At 45.6% G+C, this 14,801-nt stretch overlaps 1 protein-coding gene across 5 annotated transcripts in view; it reads right to left on the bottom strand.

Annotated features, from left to right (window-relative positions):
- SGSM2 (small G protein signaling modulator 2) overlaps positions 1-14,801 on the bottom strand; it is a 174,155-nt gene that overhangs the window by 92,202 nt on the left and 67,152 nt on the right. For all 5 annotated transcript variants that reach the window (XM_060259242.1, XM_060259244.1, XM_060259243.1 and 2 more), the window contains exons 4-6: positions 5,465-5,626; positions 2,665-2,732; positions 1,333-1,478 (exon numbers count right to left, since the gene is read on the bottom strand). In XM_060259242.1, coding sequence (XP_060115225.1) covers positions 1,333-1,478; positions 2,665-2,732; positions 5,465-5,626 — 376 coding nt within the window. The remainder of the gene's footprint in view (positions 1-1,332; positions 1,479-2,664; positions 2,733-5,464; positions 5,627-14,801) is intronic.

Here is a 14,801-nt window from a genome sequence, read left to right as displayed (position 1 = left end):
AGAGACGGATCTGACATAAGTAGGACTTTGTGCGGCTGGACTATGCGTGTCATAAAATATAATTCTAGGTAGCAGAAATATAAACTTTATAAAGGACACAAATACAATTAAATATGTTATTTTTTGATTTAAAATACAAAGGTGCTTAAAACTTTTGTTTGAAATGGAAAGGTAGGGAAATAGTGGGGTTTGGCAATGGAATTCTTAAAATAAAACATCAAGAAAAAGCCCAAGGATCATGGCAGAAACTAAAAATATAAAATGCTCTGAGCTTAGGAAAACATGACATGGCTGGGTATTGCAATCTTCTTCTGGTCTACTCAAATTGGCAATGGCTCTTCAGTGTAATATACCCCTTTATCTGTGGGTTCCTAGGTTAGAGTATTCACTAAGCACCAGTTCTCAGGTCCATTCAGCAGAGACAAATTGGCTCAAAGCATCAACCCTTTCTTTGCAAGGGCACAACTCCAGGAAGCAACAGCTTCAGCTGGCCATATGAATGCTGGAAAGTGAAACTGAGATCCACTCCATTGGAACATGCTGCAGCACAGACAAAGTTGCAAGGAAAATCTATTGTGCATTTTCTTTACACCTTTGCAAGCCCAGAAGAGCTTCCTGCTACAGCCAGCAAAGACAAGGCTGAAGGAGCTGGCAACTTCAGGCGCTTCAAAGGGTATGGGCAAGAGGGAGGAGAAAAGAGCCCCGCAGGCCTGATTAAAGCCCTGGGTGGGCCAGTTCTGGCCTGTGTTGGGACATTTGACACCCCAGTTCTATACAATCCGAGGTCAGTGTTGTCTTCTGAGACTGACTGGCTCTTCCAGGTCTCTTTCCCAACATTGCCGGGGACTGCAACTGCCTTATCCTGCATGCAAAGCAAGAGTTTTGGCTATCACTAAAGGGCCCTGTTCCTCTCTAAAACCCAGCCTGAAAACTCAAGAAAGGAAGGTTTTTGAAAGCATGATTAATACATCAATTGGCTGGTGGGAAGACTGGCTTTGATTTGGAATGCCAGTTACTTAATGGGTCAGATATGGTCTATTGTTTAACCAAGACTGAAGAGAGAAGCCTGTGTCTAGCCACCAACACTCCTTAAACTGTAAACTGAAGTTCTTTTGCCTGGTTTACACAGCAACAAATTCGATCTGGTCCTCAGCAAAAGTCTCAAACCTCTTGAACATCCAAGTTGTCTTCCCCACCCCTTGTTGTACTAATCAAACTTTAAAAGACTGATATTTCAGTGGCCAGCTGGACAGATTTTGTCTTAATGGCCTCATCCGGTGCTCAACCGCATGTGCTCTAAAAGGGAGAAGTCAAACACTATGGAGGACTCACACCTAAGGCTGGCCGTTTGGATGGCGAGTCCTGGCGAATGTGGGCTCCATGGATACGATGCCTCTGTACCAACTCATCTGCTGAAGGATCTGTCCAAAAATGGTCAGCTGTTTTCATCTTGGTGTATTCTAGTGCACATGGGCCAACTGGGAAAAAAAAGGGGGGGGGAGATTGAGAATGGAATTTGGATCACCAGAAACAAGATGCCTGCTTTTCTTTTTTGCCACAAAGGCCCATCAAACAGAGGACTATCTCAGTTCATGGCCAAAATAACATGATAATCTTCCAGCTAAGTTTGCAATTATGAGTAGCTTGACTACCAAAGTCATACATGTAAACCCAGAGTTTGGTAGGGGATCGCCTGATGAAACTGAGTAGCAGCAGGTTCAGAAAAAGGAGAACTACTTCACAAAACGAGTAATTGGTTTGTGGAACTCCCTGCTGCAGGGTGTGGTGATGGCCACTGGCTTAGATCAATTTTAAAGAGGGCTGGACAGACTTCCGGAGGCTAAGTCAGTCACTGGCTATTAGCCAGGAGAACTAAATGGGACCTCCATTGTCAGTGGCAGGACACCTTGGACAGCGGCAAGAAAGAACAAATACTGTGCCACAGCAAACACAGAATGCAACACTTGCAGAAGAATACACTGAGGAAAAGCCAAGACTCCAGATGCAGTCCTGGTGCAAAGGACTCTTCTTCAGTACACAGAAACCAAGTAGACAAAAAAATTTTGGCCTCTTATGAAAACGAATATATAATAAGTCATAAAGGATATTAAAGCTGGATATTATTTTTGAATTAGTTCTTGTAATCTTGGAAGTGTTTTTGAATGTGAATTGTCAATCTTTAGTTCTTGTAATCTCAGAATTACACTTTTGTCTTTTTTATATTCTTCTGCAAACACTGCAATAATCAATCTTTACATAACAAAATCTGACCCCAGGGGCATCTTTAAGACCAACAAAGTTTTATTTAAGGCATAAGCTTTTGCCCCCTTCCTCAGATACAGTGATAAGGATGCTACCACCATACAGAGGGTGAGCAGCAGTTCGTATACAGCAACTTTCTTCTGTAGAACAAAAGGGGCTGCATGGATCTACCTGCCACTGATGCCTGCCAGGCACTGGAAATGCTGAATCTCTCATGTGAGGGGTGTGTGTGTGTGTGCGCAGGCTAGTTTAGACAAATGTCTGACCCCCCACTTTGCTTAGCCCAGCCTTCCTGGGTGCAATATCACCACATCTCTGATTCGCGCTTCTCATTGTGATAACGCCTTGGAAACCCCACATGCAGCCTGTCAAAGCACATGGAAATAGCATCTGAAGGTTTACCGAGGAGGCACGCCAAGATGGGCCCACAGACGGGATCTGCCAGTAAAGCTTCCTTCTCATAGTATTTGCTGGAAGAGACCAACACACACAAAACCACCACTGGATTAAAAGGGAGCATGGAACAGTTTGCAGTACAACACAGCTAGAAAGGAGGATGGTCAACAAATGCCCTCAACATCTGCATGCTAAACACAGTCAGATGTCTTTGTGGGCTAGTGGCCCAGTCGCTCCAAGGGGGTGCTAGTCCACTAAGACTTCTGCCAGAATTAATCAGTCTGTACACTTGCTCTGCCCGCCAGTGAAGTGTAGTGGTTACAGCAGGGAACAAGTTCTTAAAGTCCCAGATTCAAATCCCCCCTCTGCCAGCTTGTCAGATGACCTTGAGAACAGATCCAGTAGCAGAGCTGGATGCAGTCCCAGCGGACCGAGTGCAGCAGCTATGTACTTTGATGACCCAGCTTATGGGCACAATGGACAGCAGGCAGCCACAGTTGTCGTAAAGGACCATTAAAGCTGGGTGTTACGTTTGACTTAGTTCTTGATGGGGACCAGCCCTACCAACAAGGCCTTTTTCCAGCTTTGGTGCTCCCAGCCTGGCACCATCCCAGCTGCTGCTTAAAACGGATCTCCGCTGGCCAGCGGCAGAAGGGATGAACCAGCAGAGCTCTGCCCAGAAGAAGAAGAAGATATTGGATTTATATCCCGCCCTCCACTCCGAAGAGTCTCAGAGGGGCTCACAATCTCCTTTCCCTTCCTCCCCCACAACAGACACCCTGTGAGGTGGGTGGGGCTGGAGAGGGCTCTCACAGCAGCTGCCCTTTCAAGGACAACCTCTGCCAGAGCTATGGCTGACCCAAGGCCATGCCAGCAGGTGCAAGTGGAGGAGTGGGGAATCAAACCCGGTTCTCCCAGATAAGAGTCCGCACACTTAACCACTACACCAAACTGGCTCAGGGGCTTGATTGGATGTGGTTTGATCTTGGTATGCAGTTTGGTAAATTGGGATGCTTTAGTCTTTTTGTATAATTTGATGTATTTTTTAAAAAAATAGTTCTGTATTCACTGCTCTGGAACTTTAGTATAAAGCATAAAAGTAAATATAACAGCCTGAAAGTCTTGCATATGGCAAGTTCCATTGAGAAAGCACCAGACTTCCCCCACTCTCTTTGGACGGCCAAGCAAAGCCACCTTCTCTGGCAGCATCCTCCTCCTCCTCCTCCCCCACTGGCCAAGAAGACTCTCCCTGAAGAGGCTCCTTGTCCATCTGGTGTAAACAAGCAGGCAAACATGCCAGCGTGGAGCATCTCTGACATGCACAAGAACTTGCCAGTGGTGGAAAGGGCCGTCAGGTCACAGCCAGCTTACAGCAAGCCCATGGGGCTTTCAAGGCGAGACATTTTGTAGAGGTGGCTGGCCACTGCGTAGCAACCCTGGACATCCTTGGTGGTCTCCCATCCAAATATGAACCAGAGCCAACCCAGCTAAATTTCACAGATTTGATGGGTTTGGGCTAGCCTAGGGCAGTCCAGGTCAGGGCACACAAAGAATTTGGCCCCTGTGAAAAACAACATTGATGCAACTGGCAAGAGTAACCCGCTGTGCCACTAGATGGAGCAGGTGCTCCACGGCCTGTCTCCTTCCCCACAGGAAGCCCAGCTGAGTCCCTCCAGAGCTGCTAACAAGGATGTTATCCCCCCCTCCACCCGAGAAAATGCTCGGTTTGGAGAAAGAAAGCTGCTTGAGCACTCTGCACTGAGATCTAACTGGGCAGCCTGCTGTCAGCCCTGCCTTCAAGCACCGGGCAGCAAACCAGGCAGGCCTAGCAGGGCTTCCCAAGTTCTGCTCTGCTTACAGGTTCCCTCTAAGCTGAGTTAGTGTGAGCTAGCTCACATTTTTAGGAAAAATGGCCTCAGAGCAAACTAATGTATGCAGTAGCTCACAACTTTAATGGCAGTAGTTCATGAAGTAGAATTTTTGCTCACAAGACTCCATGGCTTAGAGGGAATATTGCCTTTCAAGGGCAGAGGAAGCTGCCTGACTACTGGCTGATGGAGCTCCACCCTGGCTTTTCTGAGTGCCAGCCTGCTGCCCTCCAGGGTCTCAGTAGAGAAAGAGCAGCTGGGATCCATTCACTGGAGATGCCTGGTGCTGAACCAGGGACCCTGAAACAGCTGCTCTGCCACTGAGCCACAGACTCACTCCAGACTCCAGCTAGCAACCTCACCACTCCTGAGCAGCCATCTTCCCCCCATGAGCTCCGGCTACAGTGCAGGGAGAAAAGCCTGAGTAGGTCAGGTGACATCCCCTGACTCAGGCCTGCTCTATGCCCTTGTGGCTGAGGTGCTCCAGCGAGGTCTGGGCCGTGCAGAATACAAGAACTGCATATGGCAAGTGCCATCTTAGAAGAGACATTTCCCCCTCTTCCCACACAGGACAGAATGCCTCTTCTAAAATGATGCCTACGCACACATGGGTGACCAAATGGGCCTCCATTCAAAACGAATCCCCTGCCTGTAGACAACAAGGATGTCCCGGAGAAGACTGCTAGACTCCGGTGTGTAGCAGTTCGTTTGTGTGGGCACGTGCATGTGCATGTACAAGACAGCATGTGTGTGTTTCTGGAGGAACCATCAATTGTGTGACTGTAGTCCAAGCCCCAAGATGCCCCATAATGAGAATGAGAATCTTGCTGATTCCACCCAGGCTGCCTTCGTCTGTCTCTGATGTTTCAACCCCTGTTTTAACATCTGGTTGAAGAAGCCCCATGAGTCCACAGCAGCTGCCTGCATCATCCCCTTACCTGCAGTTGTCCACAACATACTGGATGATTTTGTCCAGCACTCTCTCGATCAAAGCAGTGCGCACCCAAATGTGCTTTATAGCCTGTGGGGTCAGGGAAGGGGCTTTGCTGGTGGCCGAGCTTTGCCTTTTCAGGGATTCCTGGCCCACTGGCTGAGGCCTCCTGCAAGAGAGGGGAAACACACATGCGCGAACACACACACACAGTGAGAGGAGGACTCGGCACCTGAAGCATCATGAAGCTTTGAATACAAGAACTTTAAAAAAACCACCTGCATGTGGCAAGTGTCATCAAGAGATATCCCCCCTCCTTTCCCACGCAGGAGGGAACACCTCCTCTACAATGACGCCTTCACACTCTCACAGCATCTAACAAACAAGAACGCCTGCTTTCTCTTTTTTGTTTCTTACAAACCTGCCATTTTTTACTCTTGCAAAAGAACAGTGGCAGCACAATATATGAAATCCAAAAATACAACAATACAAACTATTGTGCACAAACAAACACTCTTAACTGGTGTATATAAAGTTCTATTATAATGAAATGAACAGCCTACAACAGTGGGCATACATTCATACAGTATAAATAGAAAACAACAGTCTCAAAACAATATACCAAGGAGGACCCCACACAGTCACTGAGTTTTCCAAAATGAGTACACAGACTCAAAAATAATGTTCCTCAGGAGTCCCTCCGTTGTTTGTTGACTTCTGAAGGACAAATTCTAGCCTTCACGCAAACCCCGGATTTGATTGCGTTCCGCTGCTCCTGCAGCTTCCTCGTAAGTCAACTGTAAACAACAAAAGTGACCGATAAAAACTACCCTAAAACAAAGTAATCTTAACAAAAACATACAGAAATAGTTGGTAAAACAACCTGAAAACTCCAGCCAAGTTCTTTCTCAAACGCCCATTTTGATATCTTAATTTGCGGCTTGGGCTATCAGAGCCCACGGCTTTTTTTAAAGGGACGGACACAGCTGTTGTTACTCAACCTTTTAAAGGAGACCACACCACAATCTACCAACATACCCAAGAAACAAAATACATTATATATAACAAGAGAAATCATTGTGTTGATTTAGACCAGAGGGTTCAATGGTATTTAAACGATGTATCCACCGTGCCTCTTTTTGTAACATGGTCCTTTGTAGATCACCACCTCTACTTACACAAATATCACCAACTTTCTGAATCACAAAGAATTTTAAGGCTTCTAAGTTATGATCAGTCTCAGTAAAATGTTGCAGGAGAGGAACACCAGGAACTTGATGACGAACCCTTGAGATGTGTTCCAAAACACGTGTCTTAATCGCCCTGCGGGAACATCCTATATACATTTTAGAGCAATCTCCACAGACCAGGGCATAGATAACTCCTTTGGAGTCACAATTAGTGAAACCTGTCAATTTAATAGTTGTTTGGGATCTAGGATCCACCGCTAATAATACCTAGCTATTAAGAATCATAGAAAGGCGGTGGCTAAGAATGGGTATCTACATTATGATTCTTTCCATCCTCCCGTTTTGCGGAATAATATACCCTATGGGCAATTCTTACGCATGAAACGTAATAGCACCTCAGTCACTGAGTTTAAAAAAGCATGTAATCAACTGACAGTGCAGTTTAAGGAACGTGGTTATCCGGAAACAGTCATCAAAGGGGCGGAGACGAGGGCTGCCAAACAAGAACGTTCCCTTATGCTTCAGCGTATGAACAAACAGAATGGAGAGGCTAGGGAAAATCAAAGATTATTTTGTTCATTACAATATACTCCGAAGGCATTAGCGATTAAAAATATCATTTTGCGCCATTGGAGTATTGTTTCCAGCATTGCAGGATGTGCCTCCCCACCTATAATTGGTTTCCGTAGATCTCGGAATCTAAGGGACTATTTGGTACATACGGATTTGAATACTGCACAGACATCTTCTAGATTGCCCCCTGGTCATTTCCGTTGCAAGGGTTGCAAAGCATGCAAGTACTCTCTACAAATAAAAGAGTATGTGGATCCTAGATCCCAAACAACTATTACATTGACAGGTTTCACTAATTGTGACTCCAAAGGAGTTATCTATGCCCTAGTCTGTGGAGATTGCTCTAAAATGTATATAGGATGTTCCCGCAGGGCGATTAAGACACGTGTTTTGGAACACATCTCAAGGGTTCATCATCAAGTTCCTGGTGTTCCTCTCCTGCAACATTTTACTGAGACTGATCATAACTTAGAAGCCTTAAAATTCTTTGTGATTCAGAAAGTTGGTGATATTTGTGTAAGTAGAGGTGGTGATCTACAAAGGACCATGTTACAAAAAGAGGCACGGTGGATACATCGTTTAAATACCATTGAACCCTCTGGTCTAAATCAACACAATGATTTCTCTTGTTATATATAATGTATTTTGTTTCTTGGGTATGTTGGTAGATTGTGGTGTGGTCTCCTTTAAAAGGTTGAGTAACAACAGCTGTGTCCGTCCCTTTAAAAAAAGCCGTGGGCTCTGATAGCCCAAGCCGCAAATTAAGATATCAAAATGGGCGTTTGAGAAAGAACTTGGCTGGAGTTTTCAGGTTGTTTTACCAACTATTTCTGTATGTTTTTGTTAAGATTACTTTGTTTTAGGGTAGTTTTTATCGGTCACTTTTGTTGTTTACAGTTGACTTACGAGGAAGCTGCAGGAGCAGCGGAACGCAATCAAATCCGGGGTTTGCGTGAAGGCTAGAATTTGTCCTTCAGAAGTCAACAAACAACGGAGGGACTCCTGAGGAACATTATTTTTGAGTCTGTGTACTCATTTTGGAAAACTCAGTGACTGTGTGGGGTCCTCCTTGGTATATTGTTTTGAGACTGTTGTTTTCTATTTATACTGTATGAATGTATGCCCACTGTTGTAGGCTGTTCATTTCATTATAATAGAACTTTATATACACCAGTTAAGAGTGTTTGTTTGTGCACAATAGTTTGTATTGTTGTATTTTTTACTCTTGAGCAGATCAAACGGTTCAAATTGTGTCCGTTCCAAGGAGCTTCTGATGTAGACAAAGAGGGAAGGGAGAACCCAAAGTGGAAGCAAGTGCTGAATACTTGGGTAGGGTTCAGACATGACAACCACCAATGCAGTGAATCTCAGGGTGACTGGCACTTGGAGATATCTTGACTCCCGTCCCCCATCCCATGCCATAATCTAAATCAATACTTATTATTTTAATTAGCACATGTGTCTCTTATCCCATGCACCATGTCACCTCGCCTTGACTTTGTCCTCACATCAACCCTCTGCGTGTGTGTGGGGGGTGGTGGTTTCCTGTGACTGGACCCCCAGGGGTCATCCAAGGAGCTCCACAGCAGAGTGGGGATCCTTCTCTGACTTCCCCATCACATTCACAAATCACAGGCAGCTGCTGTCTCAGAAACAAAAACAATGGGCTGATGTCCTCGCCTTTCAAATCTTGTTCAATGCTTCAAAACTTTTTGCCTTGCTTTGACTGTGCGAGGAGGGTGCTCATCCAGCCAGCATCCTCTCCCACAAACCAGGAGTGAACACCATGTTCCTTGGTGAGCGTGGCTCCAGACTCCAACAACTTGGTTCTCTGCTCCAAAGTTGTGATGGTGTGTGTGGGGGGGGGGCAGAGATCTGCAGGCTGGAAGTGGCCATTCTTGCTGCTGCCTCCCTCCCCTATGCCAAAGCAGACAAGTCCAAAACATCTGGGAATGAAGACGACAAGCAGGCAGGAAAACTGGTGGGACAGCAAGGTGTGTGGAGGAGAGGGGGACAGGCAGAACACAGCTGCTAAGCGTCAGTTTGGTGTAGTAGTTAAGCGCACAGACTCTAATCTGGGAGAACCAGGTTGGATTCCCCATTCCATCTCCACCTGCACCTGCTGGCATGACCTTGGGTCAGTCATAACTCTCTCAGAGCTGTTCCTCTCGAGCAGTTCTCAAAAGAATTCTCTCAGCTCTGCCTACTTACAGGGTGTCTGTTGTGGGAAGGGGAAGGGAAAGGAGATTGTAAGCTGCTCTGAGAGTCTTTTTGGTAGTGAATTCGGGGTATAAATCCAATCTTTTCTTCTTCTCCTTCTTCTTCTCTCTTCTTCTGTCCAGATCAGCCTTTCCCCAAACTGGCCAGCCCTGACAGCAGCCAGTCTCCCAGGGGAAGCATAATTGCCTCCCCCAAATGCTGCACCGGTGTGGGGGGCATCAATATGGATAATGGCCATGACACTGGGGAAAAGGTGGCGACTCTCACACCATGGCATTTCCCTGGTCAAAAATCCCTCTGCTGCCCCATGGTTCTTTTTAGGGCCAAGCCCAAGAGTACCACTATCAGGGTACCATCATTTCAGTCTGTTATCCAGAGCTTTGCATATTGCCCACTTCCAGCCTGAAGACTCTTTTCCTGGACTCAACAGTCTGCTGCTCGGCTCTCTGGGTAGCCAAGAAGGTTGGCCAACTGAGTGCAACTTGGACTGCAGACGGAATTGAATGCTTCCCTCCTCTGCCTTCTTCCAGGGGCACCAAAAGCCTTTCCATACACAAAGTGCCAGCTGCTGCCACATCTGCAAAGAGCCTGAGCACTTCAGCTTTGCTGGCTGGCAAACAAACAAACACACACACACACACACACACACACACAATCTCCAGCTACTGGTTTCTCCAACAGCCTTTCCCTTCCTAGAAGCAGGCTTCAGGAATTGCATGCCAGCTTTCACTTTCCTTCAAATTAAAAAATAAAAAAGGTAACTGCTGCAGAGAAAAGAGCATCTTGTAACATACTAAGCAAGGAGCAGTTCTGGTGAAATGCTAACAGCTCAGGGCTGAGGAATCACATAGGTGGGCCCAGAATCCCAGCATGGGGGGCGGGGTGTGTGCCTCATTCAGATCACAGCTTTGGCACCCATGAAGGAGGAGGTTTCAGCCTCTCCCTCAACACTATTTACTCAACAAGCTAAACTGTGTGTGTGGGGGGGGTGCTATTCGGCCCTCTAGGTAGGGCTCCCCAGCAAGGTACTGGGGGGAGCATGATGCCCACCAAGTGCCTTTAGAAAGTGGGTGGGGCTAGGGGGCTTCTTCCCAGTAGGGCTTTTGATTGGCTGTACAGTTTCAGTGACAGCTGCCATTACAGTGTTGGTTTCATTTTCTCTCATTACACTTTCCCTGCTTATTTTAGAATTTACTCTTGTTGTGCCTCCCCCTTCCTCCCCGGGCTTCCTCTGTGTCGGACTAGGACTGGGGAATCCTCCCTCTGTCAGGGAAGCTGGATGGGTGAACCTTGAGCCAGTTCCCCATCTCACAGGGCTGTTGTCGGAAGGATCAAATGGAGGAGAGGAGGAGGAGGCGGGCTGCTTTGGCTCCCCACTGAGGACAAAGTTGGGTTATAAATAAATAAAGGAGAGCTGTCTGGCTGCACCAGAAGAGCTAATGACAAACCTCTGGTGCTGCCTGGTATCGACCACTGGTCTGCCTGACACAACGGGGCGCATCCAACAGCACACTTCCCCCAGGCAAGGAGAGTGACTTTGGCATGTCCCTCCTCCTGCGGCATCCCAAAATGCCCCCCCAAATCCTGCTCCTGGGTGTCCCCTGTGGGGGGGAGGGCCTGCAGCAGGATGGGGGAGCCCCACAAGTCAGGCTCTGCAGGCAGAAGTTCTTCCGCCCACAAACAGGCACTCCCGGATCCACTCTTCTGACCTGCAGCAACATTCCAGGGTCTTGCTAAAGACTGGCCACTGGAGGTCCCTCCCCCTGGGGCTCCTCCACCACTCAGCCAGTTGAGGGAGACCCAGCTGCAGATCCAGGACACTTCCCAGGTTTATTGGTAAGGACAAAATGGAGGAGGAGTGAATTCTGGGCGCCACCCTAAAAAGGAAAGAGGGCCTTTGCTGCACGGCTGAACACAGCACAAGCATCTCCCTGCATGGAAGGGCAAAAGGAGAAGTGGCTGACAGCTCCCCCAGAGAGTTATGTCTGTTCAAGCCACAGGGTGACCTGGAGGGAGTTTGCTGCACTCCCTCCCACACCTTCAAGTGGCCCTTTCTGCACAAAACATACCTGCCTTCCTCCAGGGCAGGGATGGCCAAACTGTGGCTCCCAGAGGTCGAGGAGGAACTTAATACAGGTTAATAAAACTTAATGCTCTCACATAAATGTGCTTAGCATCGGAACCTCAGTCAGCCTCTGAAAATTGGTAGGTGAGTATTTTTGCCACATGTGGCCCTGGGAAGGAGGGGGAAATAGGCAGGCCTGCAAGCTATTTTCACCAAAGAGGTCACCCGGAGTCCTAGAGCGGGGAAAGAAAGCGCAAGAGCCAAGGGAGCCACTGGAAGGAGGGACAGAATTAAAGAGGGCTGCACAGGGTTCCTTGTAGTTACATAGCTTTTGTAGGAGCTATATTTACTAACCATGGTATCTAGGCAATGATGCAAATGGTGGTCAGTGATTTATACGGCATATGTGTGTTTCCTTCTCTCACTGGTGCAAAAAAATAACTCCCTAACCTTTTCCTGTGCTGGTCTTATGGAGGCTGTTATTCCCAGCTTTTGTTTTTTAAAAAGTCTCCTTCTAGCATGGTTGTGTTTTAAAGCACATATATATGTATTTTATCTTTCTGTGCAAAGAAAACATTGAGAATTTTAAAGACGTGTGTGTAATATTTGTTCACATCTTGCAGTTCTCAAACATCTAAGCATTCAATGTGGCTCTCAGCTCTAAGCAAGTTTGGCCACCTCTGGTCAAATCCAAATCCAGTTTCACACAGTGGCCACACAGCTGCTCCCCAGAGTGACCACAAACCAGGCACAGAAGCCCAGGCATATCACCAAGGCTAGCAGCCACTGATGGAGCTCTCCTCCATGCTTCTGTCTCAACCCCTTTTCAAGCCATCTGTCTTCATGGCCATCATTATCTCTCCTGGCAGTGGATTCCACAGTTTAATTACTCAATGAACAAAGAAGTATTTCCTCTTGTCCATGCTGAATCTACTGCCAATTGATTGGGTCAAGTTCTGGCATTTTGGCAGAAGATGAACACCTTCTCGCTATCTGGTCTCTCCAGCAAATCACAGCTGCTGCCCCCCTCCCTGCTCTGCCTCCCCTGGGGAAGGTGCTCCAACCCCTTAATTGCCTTGGCTGCTCTCTCCTGCAGTTGTCCCAGCTCTGCAAGCTGCCTTATCCTGAATGCCCTTGGTCCATTAAGGTCAGTATCATCTAAGCAGACGGCCAGTGGCCCTCCAGGGTCTCAGGCAGAGAAGGGTCTTTTTACATCACCCATTATCTGGTTCTTTTAACTGGAGACACCAGGGATTGAACCTGGGACCTTCTGCATACATCTCCCCCTTATCCATCTTAAAATGAAGGTAAACCCGTTAGAAACCTGTCTAGAATGTGCCAGTCTGTGGAGAGAGCAAAGAAAACCATTTGCCTGACACTTGCTGGCTATAAGCTAATGACCTGAACAGAGATCAGGTCCAATCAAAAAGAACCCAGGCTCCTCCTGGGGCACCAGCCTAGCAGGGAATATTGCAAGGCAGGATTTAGCTCACACTCACAGATGCCGCAGAGAAGAGGAAGCCTGTTCCCACCTTCTGCCAGCTGCATTCTCATTGCTTCCTGTCAAGCCAAAGGGGAGCTCAGCCTCCATCCTTCCCAGCAAAACTGATGCTGTGCACCAGCCACAGAAATGGGACTGAGTCAGGGGAGGTCCACCTTGAGGAAATATCCCTTGTTTGAGTATTGGCTGTTTATCTCTTTACATATACTAAACCCATCTTCCACTATATTTTAATGTATATATTTTAATGTATTTTTTCCTAATGGCAAACTAAAATGTTTTTTTTAAACCAATTTTTATTATTTTTGCAATATATTGAAAAATATACTTCTAACATAACCCAAATATAGTCCACCAATATATTACAAATTTTCCTCCCTCCCCACCTCTAATTCATGATCTCCGCCGGTATTTAAAATATATTAAAAACATTCTAAAGATAAAATTCATAATTATAGAATCTTCACTAAAAATTACCATTATTTTAACTCTTAAAAAGGTTGTTATGCTTTATCCTCTACTTAGTTCTTATTTATTTAACTTACATATTAAATCACATCTCAATAATCACAAATCTTCTTTTCTCTTTGAAAGTTGTTATTGTTGTCAAAAACCACTAAATGTTTCTTCACTTTCCATTGTTTCTCCACATAGTTTTGAAACTTCTCCCAGTCTTCTTTAAATTTCTCCAAATTACAGTCTTTTAAGATTCTAGTAAGTTTGTCCATTTCACTCCAGTTTAGTACTTTTAAGATCCAGTCCCATTTTTCTGGTATTTTGTTTTGCTTCCACAATTGCGTGTATAATGTTCTCGCAGCTGAAAGCAAATACCACAACAATGTCCTGTCTCGCTTCGGAAAGCTTTCCATTTGTAATCCCACCAGAAAAACATCCGGTGCTCCCTTAATATTATATCCCAAGATTTTCGAAATCTCTTGCTGAATCATAAGCCAAAATTGTTTCACCTTTTCGCAAGTCCACCACGTATGGTAGAAAGAACCTTCATGTTTTTTACATTTCCAACACATATCAGAAGCTTGCTTGTTCATTTTTGCTAATTTTTAGGTGTCATATACCACCTATACAGCATTTTAAAACTGTTCTCTTTTATATTATAGCACGTCAACATTCTCATAGAGTTCTTCCATACGTGTTCCCACATCTCCATTTGTATTTCCTTGTTAAAGTTTATCGCCCATTTTATCATTTGAGGTTTCACCACCTCCTCTTCTGTAGACCATTTCAGTAACAGCTTATATGTCCTTGAAATCAATTTTTCATTTTCACCCAACAGCATTTTTTCCATTTCTGTTTGTTCATACCTTATACCAGTATTCCTAATATCGTTCTCTACCAAGCTTTTAATTTGTTGCAGTTGAAACCAATTAAACTTATCTTGCAACTCTTCGGCCGATTTCAATTCTACTTAGCCTCCATGAATCTTTAGCAGTTGTTTGTATGATACATATTTTTCTTCCTGTATATTTTTAGACAACTTTATAACTTCTGTTGGCACAATCCAAAGTGGTTTTCTCTCATCACCATATTTACTATATTTTTTCCAAGTATTCAACAAGCTTCTTCTTAAGTAATGATGTGAGAAAAACACATCCATCTTTTCTTTCCCATAATACATATAAGCATGCCAACCAAAAACATTCCCATGGCCTTCTAATGCCAATAATTTTCTGTTAAGTAAAGTTATCCATTCCTTAATCCATACCAGACAGACTGCATCACGGTATAACCTTAAATCAGGTAACTGGAAGCCATCCCTCTCTTTCACATCCGTCAG

The sequence above is a fragment of the Heteronotia binoei genome, chromosome 18 (genome assembly GCF_032191835.1).
Source record: "Heteronotia binoei isolate CCM8104 ecotype False Entrance Well chromosome 18, APGP_CSIRO_Hbin_v1, whole genome shotgun sequence".
Lineage (NCBI taxonomy): Eukaryota > Metazoa > Chordata > Lepidosauria > Squamata > Gekkonidae > Heteronotia > Heteronotia binoei.
Note: the sequence above shows the minus strand (reverse complement) of the source record. Positions and strands in the feature narration are given on the sequence as shown.